This window comes from Pongo abelii, chromosome 4 (assembly GCF_028885655.2).
Source record: "Pongo abelii isolate AG06213 chromosome 4, NHGRI_mPonAbe1-v2.0_pri, whole genome shotgun sequence".
Classification (NCBI taxonomy): Eukaryota; Metazoa; Chordata; class Mammalia; order Primates; family Hominidae; genus Pongo; species Pongo abelii.
This window is the reverse complement of record NC_071989.2, coordinates 67707658-67729386: the sequence shown is the minus strand read 5'-3', so window position 1 is coordinate 67729386 and position 21729 is coordinate 67707658. Positions and strand designations below refer to the sequence as shown.

The window sequence follows — 21729 nt, the reverse complement described above, 5'->3', positions numbered from 1 at the left end:
TTAGGGTACACTAGAACCAAAATTCTCAGACATGCGGAACTCCACTGAAATTCTGGAGAATTAGAACATTTAGAGTGAGGCCAGAAATCTGTCATTTTTTAAAACACTTCATATGTTCTTTTCATCAGTCAGGTTTAGAAATCATTGGATTAACAAACATTCATATGGAAGCCAGGAGACATATATGTTGTCAAGGCCTCAGGGATATACTATGAGGTGACTGAGTAATCTGACATTTAGGCCAAGATCCCTGGGAACATGGAAATATAATCCTAGAGCTCTCCACCAGCTGCTGTCTTCACCAGACACCCCTCTTGGTGATACAGCTCAGCAGATCTCACCATCATGATGTTGACTCTTGCAGAGAAGGGTCTACACCCTACAATGCCCAGTCTGCCCAGACAAGCTGAATTCTGAGAAATGTGTTTCATCAATTATCTCTGCCCTGGTAAAAGCCAGAGCCTTCTGAGGACCAGTGATATAACTCACTGCAAGCACCCTACTAGACTTTGAGGAGAGACAACCTAGTAGGAAGCAGTAAATATGTTCTCAAAGCTATGCAACTCTGCTCTGCTAAACTGTGGAAGGAGGCCTTGAATTTCTCCATCAGTCATTTTTAAAAATAAACACAATCGGGCTTTACTTCCCCCTCACTCCATTAGAAAGCACTGACAGCTAAAGGAGACCTGTGTCCAAATGGAGAACACAAAATGAGGAATAGCTCTTACAAGAATACCTCTTCCTGAGGAGAAAGAGTAAACAGAATGGACATATCTAGTGCTATGTGGTATAAGGAAAACCTCTCCTAAAAATATCTAGTAAGGTACTCTAAAAATTCCCACTGGGGTAAAAAAAAAAGCCTACATGTTAAGATTAATACATCTGTTTCCCAATAAGTTTTCATCATTAAACATTTTTAAAAACACTAAACATTTAAAAAATATCAAAACATTAAAAAAAGAGCCATTGAAAAATTCCTCCTGAGATTTGCTATAAATATTGGTTCTAGATCTTGATATCTTACCTCCCTTATTTCATCCATCAAGGTAGGTCATGTGTAGGAACAAGCACCTTGTTGTCCATGTACTTATGAGACAAAGGAATATCTGGATTATCTGTGAAAAACTTTGTGTATTCACAGTCTACATGTTTTTGTTTCCAAATTGTATAACTGTACCAGTTAGGATGACTTACAAAGCCACTTTCATAGTCATAATTATCCCTGCTTTCCATTCAAAAGCTACTGCTACTATTATTTACTACAAAGAACAAACCCACCCATGCACATTCATAAAAGAACGTTCACATCACAGGTGTGCTGTGTTTCTGTTATTCTTTTTCATCAGTCCTGCCACTCAGACAGGTGTTCAGTGGATCAAACATTCTAAAGAAAAACTATCTTCTATTAGAGCTAACACCCATAGGTGAGAGTCACAGGAGAGTCATAATTTGCCAGATGGTAAACATATCTGTTCTTCATGCTCTTTAGTATCCCTTGAGCTATGGCCACTTGAACAGAAATTATTCATCAGTGTTGGCTTGTAAGTTTCACTATCATCCAAGTCACTTGATGGCTAGCAAGTAACACCCATTGATCTTTGATGAGCTAGAGTTAAATAAGTGGCAGCATACAAGTGATGAGAGGCTGATGACCTTACCTCTTACCGTTAGATTATGATTCGGGTAGCCAGACATAAAAAGCTAAGAGTGTAGGAGTTAAGTGGGTATGATTCCATGTTTTTCTCAGATAGGAGGCCAAGGAGGCATAAAATGTGGTTTTTTTGAAGGTCGCTAGACCTAAGTTACTAATACTATCTCCAAGCCAACCAGCTTTCTGGAGAGTGCAGCAGGGAACTACTGACCCTTTCTTTCCACCATTCACTAGAGGACTGAAGACCTAGAATACTTACTCCTATGGCTTCATTGTTTAGTGAATGCAAAAATACTTCATTATCTCAACAGAATTGACAGCACACTTCAAACCAATCTGAAACATGTTGGTGTGGAAAAGGCATTTTGTTTCTGCAGAGTTGACGCCATTAAGGAATACGTAAGTTGGCAAAAGAAAGTAATTTTTAAAGTTATTTTATTTTTACAATTTTGCACCTTGTGAAAATTTCAAAAAGTATCTTGAAGCCCACAATTTAATTTGAAAAACACACAAAAAAGTATAGTATCACAAGAACAATGCTCAACAGAAATGTAATTAAATGATAGACATGAAAATGTAAACACAAGCATTTTTCCAAAAATATCTAAAGATAATCAAAGCACTAATATTATTATTTACATTTCTCTATCACCTTTTTTATAAGAAGCTCAGTTAATTACTGTGCTTCCTTAGTTTCTGCACACTATAATAAATTAATCTTATTAATCTCTTTCAATACTCAAGTACCTCATCCCAAGAGTTAATATCTATCTTCACTTGGAAACAAGCTTCTAGTGTAAAAAGAGCCACTACTGAGCCTAAAAGGAAAAGTACAATAACTAAAATGAACAATTCCTGGATAGGCTTAAAAGAAGACTGAAGATGACAGAAGAAAGAGTCATTGAACTTGAAATAAATCAATAGAAATCATACAATCTGACGAATAAAAGGAAAAATTTTTTAATGAACCGAGCCTCAGTTAGTTGTGGGATGATATCAGAATTCTAACATACATGTATTGGCAATATCAAAAGGAAAAAGAAGAGAATAACTGGATGAAAAAATACTTAAAGATGTAATGGCTAAATATATTTCCAATTAGGTGAAAAATATAAACTTATGTATCTGAGAAGCTTATCCAATTCTCCAGTCTGACTAAATATAAATAAAACCACATCTAGGCACATTATAGTCAAATTGTTTAAACTCAAAGTTAAATAGAATATCTTGAAAACAGTCAGATTAAAAAAATGATATTACATACAAGGGCACAATAATATGAAGAACAGCTGAACTCACATTATAAAGGAGATCAGCAGGCAATGAAACAGCATATTTAAATTACTGAAAAAATCAACAAGAAATTTCATATGCAGGCAAAACTCTTATTCAAAAATGAAGGCAAAATTTTAAAAAACCATTATCAGATGAACAAAAACTAAGAGAATGAATTGCCAGCAGATCTATACTATAGGAAATGCTAATGGAGGTTGTTCAGGCTGAAGAAAAGTGATACCAGATAGAAATTTAGATAAATAAGAAGAGCACCAGAAATGGTACATAGGTGAAAGCCAAACATAAATAAATATACATTTTTTTCTTCTCTTAATTAAAAAAATACAGATTTCTGTTGAAAGCTAAAATTATAAAACTTTATTGGGGATTTATAACAAATATAGATGTAACATATGACAACAATTTCACAAAGAATGAGGTAAATGAAATTATATCATAGCAAAATTACTATATTTTATGAGAAGTAATACAATATTAACCCTAAGCAGACTATATAATAAGTTAAATATGCATATTGTAATCCATAGGATAAACACCAAAAATATACAAAGATATACAGTTGAAAAGCCAACATAGAGGGCTGGGTGCAGTGGCTCACACCTGTAATCCCAGCACTTTAGGAGGCCGAGGCAGGTGGATCACCTGAGGTCAGGAGTTCGAGATCGGCCTGGCCAACATGGTGAAACCCTGTCTCTACTAAAAATACAAAAATTAGCTGGGTGTGGTTGCACATGCCTGTAATTTCAGCTACTCAGAAAGCTGAGGCAGGAGAATCGCTTGAACCCGGGAGGCAGAGGTTGCAGTGAGCCGAGATCGTGCCACTGCACTACAGCCTGGGCAACAAGTGCAAAAATCCATCTCGAGAAAAAAAAAACAGAAAAAGAAAAGAAAAGCCAATACAAGAATTGAAATACCTAAAAATATGTAATTAAGACAAAAAGAATATAAAAACAAAACAGAGAAAGAAAAAGAAACAGAATAAATTTAAAAAAACAAAATGGTAGACTTAAATTCAATCATACTGATAATTGCAATATATGAAAATGGACCAAGAAAAAGGCAGTGATTTTTCAAACTAGAAAAAAATGAAAAGCCCAACTCTATACTGACCACAAGATTCACACTTTAAATATAAAGACACATATAAGTTGAAAATAAATAAAATTATATATATATATATATATATACCATGAAAATACTATTAAGAAAGCAAGAGTGTCTGCATTCTCTATTAATATCAGACAAGATAGACTTTAAGACAAGGAGTATTGCTGGAGATAAAGTGGGACATTTCATGATATAAAAGGAAAAATTACTCAGGCAGACACATTTAAAAATATGTGTGTATACCTAATAACAGAGTCTCAAAATATATGAAAAAAGTCAAAAGAACTAAAAGGATAAGTAGGCAAATTGACAATAATAGCTGGAGATTAGAAAACCTCTTTAACAGTAATTGATAGTATAAATAGACCAAAAATCGATAAGGATATAAAAGGTCTTAGCAACACCACACAATGCCATAACCCCAATGATATTTAGAGACTACTACACTGCACAACTACAGCACACACAAGCACACATGGAATGTTCATAAAGTCAGACCAATGCTGAACTAAAAACAAGTCAACAATTTTAGAAAATTAAAATCTTAAAGAATATCTTCCATAGTAGCAATAGAATTTAACTGGTCATCATTATCAATAAAATATCTGTAAAACTACTCAAGTATTTGGAAATTAAATATACTTTTAAACCCCTGGATTAAACAAAAACATCATAAGTGACAAAGAGTTTGAAATAAAATATAATGTAAATACTACATTCAGAAATTTGTGCTTGTCAGCTTAAGCAGTACTTAGAGGGAAATTTATGATTTCTAGGGCTTATATTTATTAGAAGAAAAGAAATATTTAAAATCAGTGACCTGCCAGGTGCGGTGGCTCACACCTGTAATCCCAGCACTTTGGGAGGCTGAAGTGGGTGGATCACTTGAGGCCAGGAGTTCAAGACCAGCTTGGCCAACATGGTGAAACCCTATGTCTCTAGTAAAAATGCAAAAATTAGTGGGTGTGCCCCCAGCAGGGGCAGACTGACACCTCACAAGGCCGGCCAGGTACTCCAACAGACCTGCAGCTGAGGGTCCTGTCTGTTAGAAGGAAAACTAACAGAAAGGACATCCACACCAAAAACCCATCTATACATCACCATCATCAAAGACCAAAAGTAGATAAAACCACAAAGACGGGGAAAAAACAGAGCAGAAAAACTGGAAACTCTAAAAAGCAGAGTGCCTCTCCTCCTCCAAAGGAACGCAGTTCCTCACCAGCAACGGAACAAAGCTGAACAGAGAATAACTTTGACGAGCTGAGAGAGGAAGGCTTCAGACGATCAAATTACTCCGAACTATGGGAGGATATTCAAACCAAAGGCAAAGAAGTTGAAAACTTTGAAAAAAATTTAGAAGAATGTATAACTAGAATAACCAATACACAGAAGTGCTAAAAGGAGCTGATGGAGCTGAAAACCAAGGCTCGAGAAGTACGTGAAGAATGCAGAAGCCTAAGGAGCCAATGCGATCAAATGGAAGAAAGGGTATCAGCCATGGAAGATGAAATGAATGAAATGAAGCAAGAAGGGAAGTTTAGAGAAAAAAGAATAAAAAGAAACGAACAAAGCCTCCAAGAAATGTGGGACTATATGAAAAGACCAAATCTACGTCTGATTGGTGTACCTGAACGTGACGGGGAGAATGGAACCAAGTTGGAAAACACTCTGCAGGATATTATCCAGGAGAACTTCCCCAATCTAGCAAGGCAGGCCAACATTCAGATTCAGGAAATACAGAGAATGCCACAAAGATACTCCTCGAGAAGAGCAACTCCAAGACACATAATTGTCAGATTCACCAAAGTTGAAATGAAGGAAAAAATGTTAAGGGCAGCCAGAGATAAAGGTCGGGTTACCCTCAAAGGGAAGCCCATCAGACTAACAGCGGATCTCTCGGCAGAAACCCTACAAGCCAGAAGAGAGTGGGGGCCAATATTCAACATTCTTAAAGAAAAGAATTTTCAACCCAGAATTTCATATCCAGCCAAACTAAGCTTCATAAGTGAAGGAGAAATGAAATACTTTACGGACAAGCAAATGCTGAGAGATTTTGTCACCACCAGGCCTGCCCTAAAAGAGCTCCTGAAGGAAGTGCTAAACATGGAAAGGCACAACAACCGGTACAAGCCACTGCAAAATCATGCCAAAATGTAAAGACCATCGAGACTAGGAAGAGACTGCATCAACTAACGAGCAAAATAACCAGCTAACATCATAATGACAGGATCAAATTCACACATAACAATATTAACTTTAAATGTAAATGGACTAAATGCTCCAATTAAAAGACACACACTGGCAAATTAGATAAAGAGTCAAGACCCATCAGTGTGCTGTATTCAGGAAACCCATCTCACGTGCAGAGACACACATAGGCTCAAAATAAAAGGATGGAGGAAGATCTACCAAGCAAATGGAAAACAAAAAAAGGCAGGGGTTGCAATCCTAGTCTCTGATAAAACAGACTTTAAAACAACAAAGATCAAAAGAGACAAAGAAGGCCATTACATAATGGTAAAGGGATTAATTCAACAAGAAGAGCCAACTATCCTAAATATATATGCACCCAATACAGGAGCACCCAGATTCATAAAGCAAGTCCTGAGTGACCTACCAAGAGACTTAGACTCCCACACATTAATAATGGGAGACTTTAACACCCCACTGTCAACATTAGACAGATCAACGAGACAGAAAGTCAACAAGGATACCCAGGAATTGAACTCAGCTCTGCACCAAGTGGACCTAATAGACATCTACAAAACTCTCCACCCCAAATCAACAGAATATACCTTTTTTTCAGCACCACACCACACCTATTCCAAAATTGACCACATAGTTGGAAGTAAAGCTCTCCTCAGTAAATGTAAAAGAACAGAAATTATAACAAACTATCTCTCAGATCACAGTGCAGTCAAGCTAGAACTCACGATTAAGAATCTCACTCAAAACCGCTCAACTACATGGAAACTGAACAACCTGCTCCTGAATGACTACTGGGTACATAACGAAATGAAGGCAGAAATAAAGATGTTCTTTGAAACCAACGAGAACAAAGACACAACATACCAGAATCTCTGGGATGCATTCAAAGCAGTGTGTAGAGGGAAATTTATAGCACTAAATGCCCATAAGAGAAAGCAGGAAAGATCCAAAATTGACACCCTAACATCACAATTAAAAGAACTAGAAAAGCAAGAGCAAACACATTCAAAAGCTAGCAGAAGGCAAGAAATAACTAAAATCAGAGCAGAACTGAAGGAAATAGAGACACAAAAAACCCTTCAAAAAATTAATGAATCCAGGAGCTGGTTTTTTGAAAGGATCAACAAAATTGATAGACGGCTAGCAAGATTAATAAAGAAAAAAAGAGAGAAGAATCAAATAGATGCAATAAAAAATGATAAAGGGGATATCACCACTGATCCCACAGAAATACAAACTACCATCAGAGAATACTACAAACACCTCTACGCAAATAAACTAGAAAATCTAGAAGAAATGGATAAATTCCTCAACACATACACCCTCCCAAGACTAAACCAGGAAGAAGTTGAATCTCTGAATAGACCAATAACAGGAGCTGAAATTGTGGCAATAATCAATAGCTTACCAACCAAAAAAAGTCCAGGACCAGATGGGTTCACAGCCGAATTCTACCAGAGGTACAAGGAGGAACTGGTACCATTCCTTCTGAAACTATTCCAAATAAAAAGAAAAAGAGGGAATCCTCCCTAACTCATTTTATGAGGCCAGCATCATCCTGATACCAAAGCCGGGCAGAGACACAACAAAAAAAGAGAATTTTAGACCAATATCCTTGATGAACATTGATGCAAAAATCCTCAATAAAATACTGGCAAACCGAATCCAGCAGCACATCAAAAAGCTTATCCACCATGATCAAGTGGGCTTCATCCCTGGGATGCAAGGCTGGTTCAATATACGCAAATCAATAAATGTAATCCAGCATATAAACAGAACCAAAGACAAAAACCACATGATTATCTCAATAGATGCAGAAAAGGCCTTTGACAAAATTCAACAACCCTTCATGCTAAAAACTCTCAATAAATTAGGTATTGATGGGATGTATCTCAAAATAATAAGAGCTATCTATGACAAACCCACAGCCAATATCATACTGAATGGGCAAAAACTGAGAAGCATTCCCTTTGAAAACTGGCACAAGACAGGGATGCCCTCTCTCACCACTTCTATTCAACATAGTGTTGGAAGTTCTGGCCAGGGCAATTAGGCAGGAGAAGGAAATAAAGGGTATTCAATTAGGAAAAGAGGAAGTCAAATTGTCCCTGTTTGCAGACGACATGATTATATATCTAGAAAACCCCATTGTCTCAGCCCAAAATCTCCTTAAGCTGATAAGCAACTTCAGCAAAGTCTCAGGATACAAAATCAATGTACAAAAATCACAAGCATTCTTATACACCAATAACAGACAAACAGAGAGCCAAATCATGAGTGAACTCCCATTCACAATTGCTTCAAAGAGAATAAAATACCTAGGAATCCAACTTACAAGGGACGTGAAGGACCTCTTCAAGGAGAACTACAAACCACTGCTCAAGGAAATAAAAGAGGATACAAACAAATGGAAGAACATTCCATGCTCATGGGTAGGAAGAATCAATATGGTGAAAATGGCCATACTGCCCAAGGTAATTTACAGATTCAATGCCATCCCCATCAAGCTACCAATGACTTTCTTCACAGAATTGGAAAAAACTACTTTAAAGTTCATATGGAACCAAAAAAGAGCCTGCATCGCCAAGTCAATCCTAAGCCAAAAGAACAAAGGTGGAGGCATCACGCTACCTGACTTCAAACTATACTACAAGGCTACAGTAACCAAAACAGCATGGTACTGGTACCAAAACAGAGATATAGATCAATGGAACAGAACAGAGCCCTCAGAAATAACGCCACATATCTACAACTATCTGATCTTTGACAAACCTGAGAAAAACAAGAAATGGGGAAAGGATTCCCTATTGAATAAATGGTGCTGGGAAAACTGGCTAGCCATATGGAGAAAGCTGAAACTGGATCCCTTCCTTACACCTTATACAAAAATCAATTCAAGATGGATTAAAGACTTACATGTTAGACCTAAAACCATAAAAACCCTAGAAGAAAACCTAGGCATTACCATTCAGGACATAGGCATGGGCAAGGACTTCATGTCTAAAACACCAAAAGCAATGGCAACAAAAGCCAAAATTGACAAATGGGATCTCATTAAACTAAAGAGCTTCTGCACAGCAAAGGAAACTACCATCAGAGTGAACAGGCAACCTACAAAATGGGAGAAAATTTTCCCAACCTACTCATCTGACAAAGGGCTAATATCCAGAATCTACAATGAACTCAAACAAATTTACAAGAAAAAAACAAACAACCCCATCAAAAAGTGGGCGAAGGACATGAACAGACACTTCTCAAAAGAAGACATTTATGCAGCCAAAAAACACGTGAAAAAATGCTCACCATCACTGGCCATCAGAGAAATGCAAATCAAAACCACAATGAGATACCATCTCACACCAGTTAGAATGGCAATCATTAAAAAGTCAGGAAACAACAGGTGCTGGAGAGGATGTGGAGAAATAGGAACACTTTTACATTGCTGGTGGGACTGTAAAGTAGTTCAACCATTGTGGAAGTCAGTGTGGCGATTCCTCAGGGATCTAAAACTAGAAATTCCATTTGACCGAGCCATCCCATTACTGGGTATATACCCAAAGGACTATAAATCATGCTGCTATAAAGACACATGCACACGTATGTTTATTGCGGCATTATTCACAATAGCAAAGACTTGGAACCAACCCAAATGTCCAACAATGATAGACTGGATTAAGAAAATGTGGCACATACACACCATGGAATACTATGCAGCCATAAAAAATGATGAGTTCATGTCCTTTGTAGGGACATGGATGAAATTGGAAATCACCATTCTCAGTAAACTATCGCAAGAACAAAAAACCAAACACTGCATATTCTCACTCATAGGTGGGAATTGAACAATGAGAACACATGGACACAGGAAGGTGAACATCACACTTCGGGGACTGTTGTGGGGTGGGGGGAGGGGGGAGGGATAGCATTGGGAGATATACCTAATGCTAGATGACGAGTTAGTGGGTGCAGCGCACCAGCATGGCACATGTATACATATGTAATTAACCTGCACATTGCACACATGTACCATAAAACCTAAAGTATAATTAAAAAAAAAAATTGTTAAAAAAAAAAAAATTAGCGGGTGTGGTGGTGGGCGCCTGTGTTCCCAGCTACTCAGGAGGCTGAGGCAGGAGAATCGCTCGAACCCGGGAAGTAGAGATTGCGGTGAGCTGAGATCCAGCCACTACACTCCAGCCTGGGCAACAGAGTGAGACTCTGCCTTCAAAATAAATAAATAAACAAATAAATAAATAAGTGAACCAAATCTATACCTTAATAATCTAAATAAAGAAAAGGTTCTACTAAGTAAGTATAAGAAACACAAATACAGTTTTTAAAACAACAGCTAAAATCAATAAAATACAAACTAAATAAAATTAACAAAGGTAAAAGTTGACATTAATACTGATATAAACATTTAGTAAGACTGGCATGAGAGAGACGGAGAAAACTCAGATGATCAGTAATAGGAAAGAAAGGGGATATCATTACAGATCCTAGAGATATTTAAAAGGTAATAAAAATAGTTTTAACAATTTTGTGTTAATAAATTGGAAGAATGAAGTGAAAAACACAATTTACCAAAACTGACTCACAATAGAAAAAGAAAAATTTTTATATGCATATTTAGTTTTCTATTGCAGCTATAATGGATATTTAAAACCACACCCACTTATCATTTTCTGAGCCAGAAATCTCAGCTAGGTCCTCTGCTCACTTTGCTCAGGTCCACCCAGCTAAATCAGCGTGTTGACTGGACTGGGTTTTGATCTGGACAGTCTAGGAAAGATTCCACTTCCAAACTCATTCAGATTGTCAGCATAATCCAGTTGCTGGTGGTTGTAGGACTGAGGTCCCTGCTTCCTTGACACACAGCCTTCTTCATCTTCACCCCAACAATTCTTTTCATGTTTTGAAACTGACTTCTGCCACATCACTCTGACTTCAATGAGAGAAAGTTCTCTACTTTTAAGAGGTCTTGTAATTAGATTGGACCAACCTGATAATGCAGGTTAATCTCCCTATTTGAAAGTTTATAATATTAATTATACCTGCAGAGTCCATTCTGTTACGAAATGTAACCTATTCACACGTTACAGGGTTAGGCCATGGAGAATTTTGGGAGGGATGCTATTCTGCCTAATACAATGTACTAAAGGGAGATAGATAGATAGATAATAGAGATATTAGTATATCAATGAAATCTTTAAAAATTAAAACTCTTATTTAAAATTTTCAGAAAGAAAACTCCAGGCTCCGCTGGCTTCACTGGTGAACTCTAGTAGACATTTAACAAATCAAACTATGCTAATCTTATGCAATAAAATTATTCAGAAAACTGAGGGGCAAAGAGTACTTCTCAGCTTGTTTTATAAGCATAATTCCAATACTATAACTTCATGAAGGCATTAAGAGAAAATCACAGCCCAATATCCATCACGACTAATGCAAAAAAATACTTAACAAAATACAATCAAGCTTAATCCAGCTATATATAGAAAGGACAATATATCATGACCAATAGGGTTTATCTAAGGAATGCCAGATTAGCTAAAAAATCAATCCATGAAATCCAACAAAATAAAGTAGATAAACCACACAATCACATCAATAGATGTAGAACAAGCATTTGACAATATTCAACACCCATTTATGTTAAAAACAAATTTTCTCATCAAACGAGAAATCAAATTTGTTCAATATAATAAATAATATCTATACCAAAACAAAAAAACATAGTAACAAAACCCTATAGCTAATTTCACACTTAATGATAAAAAACGGAAGGCCTTCCCTCCTAAAATGGGGAACAAGATAAGGATGTCCACTGTCATCACGTCTATTCAACATCGTACTGATTGTTCTATTCTATTCAATAAGATATGGGGAAAAAAAGAGAGTCTTTGGGAAGGAAGAAATAAACTATCTCTATTTGCAAATAATATGATAGTTTATGTTGAAATTCTTATGAAATCTTAAAGAAAACTAGAAATAAATATAGCAAGGCCTCTGGACACAGAGTCAGGACAAACAGATCAGAGTCTGGATACAGACCCCAGGTATAATTAATTAACCTAAATTTCATCAAAATTCAAAAAAATCCTAACCAAAAGGTACTATTTAGAATATGAATATACAAGCCGCCAAATGGGAGAAACTTTTATTTATATATCTACCTGACTTGACAAAAGACTAAACTGAAGATGAAAAATCTCTTGCAACTAAACAATAAAAACAACCCCCCCAGATGGATAAAAGGTTAAAACCCATGATTCACAAGGGAAGATATACAAGTGGCCAACAAGCACATAAAAATATACTACAAACCATTCATCATTAGGAAAATTCAAATTTAAATCATAATGAGATACCAGAAAACACTCATTACCAAGTGGCCAAAACTAAAAAGACCATTGACATTACACGTTGTTGAAGATGTGGAGCCACTAAAACTCTCTCATACATTGCTGATGAGAATTGCGGGTCCTCCCACTTTGGCAAAAGATTTTATTGTTTCTTATAAAGCTTAATATATACTTACCATTTATCCCAGCAATTTTAGTTTTAGGGATTTACCCAAGAGAAGTGAAAAGATATTATCATAAAAAAGAACAATAGAAAAAACATTTATAGCCTTATTCTTAGTATCCCCAAACCAGAAATTACCTCCAAGTTCATAAACAGGATAATGAATTTTAAAAGTATAGTAAATTGATTTTAAAAGTATAATATTCAGCAATAAAATGGAATGAATTATTGAAACATGCAACAACATGGATGAATCTCATACACATTATGCTGAACGAAATAAGCCAGACTCAAACAAGAACATATTTTTTTGTTCCACAGTATGTTCATACTGCATGTTCTACAGAACTGTATAAAGTTCTAGAACAAATCAAACTCTTTTATGGTTAAGTCACTCTGCAGGGCTGAGTGACTTTTGAACCTTCCCAGGGAGAAAGGAGACACAGGAAGATCCCACAGCTAAGCCGTGATTGGTTAGTCTGTGCAGGAGAACCCAGAGATCTCAAGTTCAAGTCTCACCTAAAAAAGTTTACTGCATAGGTAAATTAATTAGGAAAAACCATGAAGGAACGCTCAGGGATGATTAGAAATGTTCTATATCTTTATAGTGGTGTGTGTTACACAGATTTATACATTTGTCAAAATTCATCAAATTGTTCACTTAAGATTTGTGCATTTCAATGTATATAAACATTATCTAAAAACCTATAAACTAATGAACGAAAAATGCTAAAGATCTATGTTATTCTGAATAACTCTCAAAGATTTAATCTTCACAGGCTGTAGTATCCTTGGTAATAGACTGACCTACTAAGATGATTCCCACAGAACCTCTGAGCCACATTAATTTAAAAAAGGGAAAAATGGTTGGAAAACCTTTAATCTATATAAGAACATTTTTTTGAGGTGGCCCAGCTGCTTGTATTTAGCGAGTTGAGTGGGCAAGAGTAGTTTCAAGAAAACCTATTCCTCAGCATAAACATATATTTCCTTCCTGGAATCTGATGGTGAAGAAAGGACTTGCAAATTCCAGTATAAGCTTAGAATGGTAGCAGAAAATTATGATAATTTTGCAGTTTCAATGGAAAAGCATTCTTATACCACAAAAGTGAATTTTTGCTATAGGTTAAGTTTTCTAGCTATCCTCCACTTCCTTTTACAGAAGAAAAGTGGATACCTGAACAATTAGCCCAAATGGAGTAAGGAAGAATTTCTCATTTCTCTAAAGTCAATTAGGGATTTTCTGTTTCTGTAAAGGATGAGGACTACATGTCCATTTCTCAGAAAGATAGAGGGATGATCACTGAGGATGGATATGGTTAGGAATTCAACAATAATGAAGTGCAAAAATGCCATGTACTTTCCATAGCCAAATAAAACAGTGATATTTAGACTTTAATTCTTTGTAATTTGGTGTTGTGTATAGCATGGCTAACTTTAATATATAACTGATGGTTTTTAGCTCCACTTCATCTTCAGCCTACATCTATAGTCCTTCTTCAATCCTCCTCATCTTTAGCCAAACATTTTTTTTGGCACTCTGCTCCATGTTTTGGGTAGATATATTTCTTTGAATTTTCATCAATAGTCAGAAGACTGCATTTATGAAGTGACCCCAAAAGCTTGTGGATAACAAAACGGAAAAGTAAGCATTTAGTCAGAGACAATGAATTCCACTTTGGTCCTGTAAGAGAGTACGTGAACCTGCCAGAAATTATAATAGATAGAAGCAAACCATTTTTAAAACATTGGCCCTTTTCAAATATTCTGTTTAGTTTATGCAAGTTTATTTTATAAGAAGAAGATAGGGCCAATTTTTCTTTCTTCTGAACCAAATGAGTGACTCAAATTGTATCAATAGTTGTCTCATTCTTTACACCACCAATTTATGTCTTCTTGGGGAATCAAAAGTAACAGAGGAAAGAACATGGGTTTTCCAGACAGGGAGATCTGGCAGAAATTTTACTCTATCCTAGTAGGAAAGTTATTTAGTCTTAATAAGTTCAAGTGATCATGCCTATAATTAGGGTAATAGTGACCGCTAGGATTTTTAAACATATTTGTAAATACTTTTGTAAAATATATCCATAGACACGTATGATTGTTATATAGTAGATATACATATAAAAATTGTTTTATACATACACACAAATATAACGAAATCTAAGTGCCTGCTTGGCACAGGCAAGGCACTAGATAAACTAGAATTTGTTCAATGTGGCTCCTGAATCAAATGACAATTTGTTAACCAGAGTCTTGTCCTCAAGTCATGAGAACTGTTATTTCTCTTCTCATTTGGCCCTCAGGATTGATGTATACACTGAATGAGAAGACACAAATGACCATCTCCTGTATTAGAATTCTAAGCCTATCACTTGGGACACTTACCAAATGCTATTCCTGGTTATTTAGGTTAGAAAGGAAATAAAGATGTCAGAGATTATCATTGTATATTATTTTAGTAGTTACTACAAAAAAAATTATCCCTCATTTTCCCTCAATTCAGAAAGACTCTTCATAAAATATGCACATATCAAAGATAACTACCTTGAACAGAACACCAACTTATTTATATAGATACATCAAATGCTTTTTAAAAGACCTTACATGATTTTTAAAGGCTTCTTTGATTTAAGAAAATACAAGAAGTAAATTGGGAAATAAGCAAATACATTAAAAAGCTCATTTTCTTTCACATCGACAAATGAACTAAATATTTTTTAAAAGCAGAGAAGAAATCTCTTATTTTATGAAACCATAAAATGAGGTTTTGCTTGTGAGTCATCTTCTACAACCTAAGTAAAAAAATATTTGGGGCATATATTTAAAATTATGATGTGGTTCAGTCTTTAAATGAAAAAAAAGTCAATTATTTATCTTGTTGCATTGTCATATATCAAAGTCACATGAAATGTGATTACAATTCAGAAATATCGGTGCTGAAACATTACTTGTTACTTTAAAATATTCAGAGTAAGCTTATAGTTTTTATCCTATTTTTTATTACATATTTTTGAAAATTGATAATAATGGAGATGGGGTCACCATAACAACAGTTTATTAGTTAAATTGAATTAATGTATGTGCTTTAATTAAATATGCTAAAAAAGTCTTTGATTTCCTAAAATGTACATTACTCATGACAGCATTTGGAAATTTTAAATTTCAAAAACTTAGTCCAATGACTAAAAATACATTATAAATATGACAATAACTCCATCCACAAGCAAATTAATTTCATTTTACCTTATTTTTATTTTAGTTCTTCATTAAAGTTTTGACTAAAATAGAAAATCACAGTGCCTACTACATAGTTGGTGAACACAAAAAATAATTTTAACTGTTTCCTGAAACACTAATACAGTTCTGTAATATTTTAATGACCTTTCTGAACATTCTAAGCAACTCTTGTAAGAAAGCAAAATTGATATACAGTGTGGTTAAATTTTTCGTAATTTATTTTGATTGAAAAGTACCAGTGCATATATAGTTTAGTTTAAATATTAACAATCTACTTTATTTTTCAAAAATTCTTGGAAATCTTTTTTATTGTGTAAACTTAAGATGTACATGTTTTAATATACATATACATAGTGAAGTATAATGATCTACTTTTAAAGTCTACAATTAATGTTTACTTATAATTAAATATGATTAATTTAGCCAGTTGTCTCCTGGTAGTATCTCCAGTAATAGAAAATTATCATAAACCAATATATCTTGATTGCAACAGCCTGTACCTTTATTGTCTGTTCAGATTCTTTTCACATCAGGTCTATAATGAAAAGCTAAGTCACACATAGAGGTATTAGAAGACACACAAAGGGGCCACTGTTCCCTGGAACAAATCAAATTTTCAATAACTCATAGGTAATTTGAGGACTTCCCTTATATAATCCCCCAACAAACAATTAAATTCTATAGATTTTTCATCTAACAGTCCAGTAAGGGTTTCTTAATATACATAACCCATAAAATAAATTAAAAGTAAATCGAAGTATATGTTTAAAGTCCTTGATTCATGAAGAAACCAGTTGGAAAACGCTGAAGTCCGAATTAATGTCAAATATTTATACTGTTGGGTTTGGCAGCAGAGGTGGGTTCTCAGGAGAGAAAGCACATTCCAAATAATGTTTTCTATTCTCCTCTCAACCCCACTCATAAAATGCCTTTCTGTTACACAGTAGGATCACTGCTTGATTAATAAACACAAGCTGATGTTTAACGTTAACTGGTAGTACATAGAGACAAGAATTATCACTCATCTTTACTTAAAAACAAAACTTAAGCAAGATGCTTAGGCAGAGGTACTTCTGCACCGGAATCCTTAGCATTTCGCAAAGGAAACAAACCTAAGAATGTGATTGAAATGGGGAATCGGAGAACAAATGGGCACATAACACAGGAAAGCTCAGAGGGGGCTGTCTCCAAAACAGAGTAAACCAGTTGTGTGGACAGTGATGCTGGCATAGCTCAGGGATATGCCAAGCCCCGATCTGTTTGCTATTTTTTGCTGATACTGGGAGCCTAACTGAAGAAAGGGGACTTTGAGGAGCCTAACATTGGCTTCTCTTTATTTAATGCGCCCTTAACCAAGCGGAATTCGCTCTATGCCAAATCCAGTGAGGAGCCTTCCACCCCGAATCTGATCTATCTGCCTTAAATCTGTGAGTTTTCACCGAGATCTCAAACCCCGGATGCCAAGACAGGAGATCAATGCCAACACGAGATTGCATGCTCCTCTGACTTTTGTTTGCTTGGGTTTTCATTTTAGACAGACACTCTTATCCTCATTACAGAGCCTAGAAAGATTGCGAATAGCCCGATCCCTCATCAAGACAGCCCCAATCACAGCCACACAGAGTGTAAAGAAACCCAACTCTGTTCCCAGGGTCATGTCACAGAGCCGCATCTCCGCGGGTGACCGCCTAGACCTTTCCTTACGTTGAACTGTTTGTGCGCGGAGCAAGGGGAAAAGCATGTCTTTCAATTCCTCCCGAGGCCACTCTTTCTTTATGGACCCACCTGCATGGGCGCTTCGTGTCTCATTGTTGGCAAATGTCCTTTCTCTCTGGCTAGGACCGCACTGGTCTGGGCTTCCGGTCAAGCGTGCAGTCCGCGCGCTCCACGCTCCACACTCTGCACTCTTGGGGTTCGCTAACCGGCTCCAACATCAGCACTGGAGCTGTCCTCTCCTGGCGCCGCACACGCGTACTGCCGGGGAGCCCCGTGCGCTCCTGGGAGCTGTAGTCTCGCCCTCCGGGTGTTCCCGGCAAACCGTCGAGCGGTGAACTACAACTCCCGGCAAGCAAGCGAACCCTTAAACAGGCTGGATCCGCCAGTTGGGCTCGGCCGCGGAGCCTCCGTACTCCTTTCGAAACGCTCCTCGGTTACCTCTCCCAGTCTCCCCTGCTTTTTTCCTCGCTAGGGGCAGGCGAATGTGACCCCAGCTTATCTCAGCTGGAGATTTTTCTTTGCTAACTATCGCCTTCGGGAGTGGACTGTGATTTTCTGATTAGGAAACGACACTACCTTGTGCTAATTTCCAATGCAAACGAAGCCAGAGCTGGTCTCTGGGACTCTCCGCCCTACCCCCTCCCCATCCGAATCGGGAAAGTTTCTACGTTTCCTTAGGCAGAGTGGGGCAGTTTTACAATTTCATTCAGCAAACGTCGGGGAGAAAGACGATTAATGGTTCACACATAAGGAAAGTGGTTTATCCGCATAATTGCATTGAGAAGTCGCGCGCGTACATAGTCACACACACAACCCGCACACCGAAGTGCGTGAAAGCGAGATTTCTGGCTAAGCACCCCAAGGAACTCCTTTCGCCTGCTTACCTTTCCATACAGCTCCATTACAACTCGAGGCTCGGAAATTCTCAAGTGCCCTCGCTACAAAGGAGGTTAGGGCTCTACGTAGGAAGCGGGGCTAAAATGAAAAGGCAGAACACAATAGAAGGGGTAGGGGTGGCGTCTGGCGGAAAGAAAAAGGAGGGATGTGGAGAAGACAGCTGATTTAGATGGAGGGCTTCTTTCCTCTGGAGGGAAAGCGTGGAATCTTCAAGCGGCGGCTGCAGAGAAAGGGCTGAGTCTCTTAGGAAGTGCCGGGGGCGCGATAGCGCTGGCTAGCCCCTCCCCAGGCCCTCCCCCAGGCACCTTCCGCAGTCATTAGCGCGCACACACAGCCGCTGGCCGCAGGCTGCAGAGCTGATAGGGCACTGGGTTATTTACCCAGAGCAAGCCACATAAAATGAACACATTCATCACCGGAACCCAAAAGCACCGTCACAGAATGAGATGGGAGACCTCTATTAAGTTATCCTATCCTTTATTTAACACGAAGTCATTCCTTATATTACAACTATACTCCTCCCAGATTAGTTCAAAAAATGGTTTTAAAATCTAGGAAATGTACTTTTGTTAGACTTATCCTTTTCCTGTCAGCTGACTGATAGGTATGACTATCCATGTCCTCTGTAACTATCTAGAGACAGCCCTCTCTTCTTAAAAGTAAACCTTGTTCATCCAGCAAATGAGCCCTGTCTTGGCATGAAGTCAAAATTATAACGGAGGCAGAGTGAAAAAGGAATGAGTGTGATATTGGCATGGAGGTATGGAAGGAATAACTTGAATCAGCTTTAAACTTCATTGCAGCAGTAGAACAGAGGTTCTGAAACTTAAATGTACTTGAAAATCTGTTGAGACGGAGGTTAAAGTTAAAATTTTTAAGCCACAGGTAGAGATTGATTCACTAGATCTTTTGAGAGGTCTGGAAATTAGCATTTTAAATAAACACTCCAGCAATTCTGATGCAAGTGGTTCCCTTGCCATAATTTGAGAAACATTGTCTTGAAAGAATCTATGTGTAACACTTTTTCAAAGGTGCAAACCTCAAAAATGTCACGATATGGACTCAATAATGCAAGTCTAATATTGGGAACCTACCATATTCAATATTTCCAATAATTTTAGTTGATTGTATTATTTAACAACTCTATAACCTGTCTTCTAATCTTGAAATTAGTGAGAATGTAATGCAATATCACCTAGGTAAGTAGTTTTTATAACTATTCAGAAAATACATTTAAGCCAGGTGTGGTGGAGTGTGCCTGCAGTTATAGTTACCCTAAAGGCTGAGTCGGGAGGATCATTTGAACCTAGAAATTCGAGGCCAGCCTAGGCAACATAGTGAGACACTCCCATCTGAAAAAAAAAAAAAAAGAAAGAAAAGGCATACATTTAAAAACATAAACCTCATAGTTGAGAGTAGTGTGATGCTTAGAGAAGTTTCTTGTAAATTAGCTAATAACCAAATGGAAAGTTAAAAGGAAATCCAATACCAATACGTATCAGAGTAGCAACTTATTAGAAGCATGAATTCTGCAATTTTCAAAATTAAGATGTATCTAAAGATACATCTCTTTAAAAATTGTTTTCAAGAGAAATGCCAACAAAATAATCCTGACATTTAAATGTATAGAATTGTTTGGCATTTAATAATATTTGCTTAGCTACTTAGAGCCTGCCTTTCTTCAGAACAACTTCCTATGTTTTTTGTACTGTCATCACTTTCTGAAATTCTCAGAATTCAGTCTGATATAGAACATATTTAAACATTATAAATATTTATCTTGCAAAATTACTGTCCTTTGAGAAGTTTATCCCTTCTCAACATTTCACTAAAATTATATATATCTTCAGATTTTTTAGTATGTCTTTTATTTGTGGAAGAACCCATGAAAGTTTAGTTTAAAGCTGGAGTTTTTAAAAAACATTGGGGGGAACTTAATTTTGTCCTGTTAATAGTGTCTTAGTTGAGAATTTAAGGTGTGCAAAGAGGAAAACAAATCTAGTCAGGAGTCAGATAAACCAAGAAAAGTGGACTGAAGCTGACTATCTAAAATCGGAGCAGGAGCACTGTAGCTTTGCTTGAAATCAGGCCACCATCCACGAATTTCATTCCTAAGGTCATTAAATGGCTGCTTGAGCTCCAACTCTTACATCCACATTCCAGCTAGCGGGAAGGTAGAAAGGTGAAGGGCATTTCTCCATCACTTTGTGTACACCACAGCTCTTATATTCCAGTTCCTAGAACTTAATCTTATGACCATACCTTTTACAAAGGAGGCTGAAAAATGTAATCTTTATTCGGAGTGGACATGTGCCCAGTTGAAAATCACAAATTCTGTTACAAACGGGTTTTCACTGCGTTGGCCAGGCTGGTCTCAAACTCCTGGCCACAAGTGATCCTCCCTCCTCAGCCTCCCAAAGTGCCAGGATCACAGGCATGAGCCACCGCACGTGGCCCTTCCATAGAATTTTAAAAAGACTAATACAATAAGAAGGGATCTTACAGATAATGTAGCTCCATTCTTCCCTTTTCTGAGTACAAAATTAGATCCCAGAAAAGTGAAATAACCTACCTAAAGCCCCACAAGTCATCCAGTGCTGTTACAAATATTGGAAAAAGACAACTATTTTGAGAGTATATTGCAATTCATTAATATAATGAAATTTTAAGCGTATCAATTATTTTCATTATAGTTAGGGTTATCTATTATAATTTCAAATGAGGAGGGTGAAAAAGACAAGACACCATCTTCATCCTTAAGGGGACTACAAACTAATTCTGGAGACCAGATAGATAAATAGGTAATGTAACAATAATAAAAAACATCAGTGGCAGAACAGTGCCTGATTAACTGCCTGTCCACTCTTATCAGTAACTGCTTTAAAGAGTTATAGGAAGGAGTAATCAGATCACTGATATTCTCTGGGAAAGTACATTGTACCCCTAAATATGTTTAAAAAGATCATCTGATTATAAATGTAGAATGAGAGACATTGACTAGAAGATCTTCCAAGGAACCTAAATATCATTTTGTTCTTCTTTCTTAATTTGCAGATAAAGAAATAAAGACCCAAAGATGAGTA

At 36.8% G+C, this 21729-nt stretch overlaps 1 protein-coding gene across 2 annotated transcripts in view; it reads right to left on the bottom strand.

Moving 5' to 3' along the window:
* The window catches only part of RAB3C (RAB3C, member RAS oncogene family), a 298479-nt gene extending 278483 nt beyond the window's left edge, over positions 1-19996 (bottom strand). The window contains exon 1 of one of the 2 annotated variants that reach the window (XM_009240730.4): positions 18634-19996. In XM_009240730.4, coding sequence (XP_009239005.3) covers positions 18634-18651 — 18 coding nt within the window. In that variant the 5' untranslated portion in view covers positions 18652-19996. Of the gene's footprint in view, positions 1-17818; positions 18048-18633 lie in introns of those variants that run through there. The other variant, XM_002815582.6, reaches the window with a different exon arrangement.
* Positions 19997-21729: the final 1733 nt, after the last annotated feature.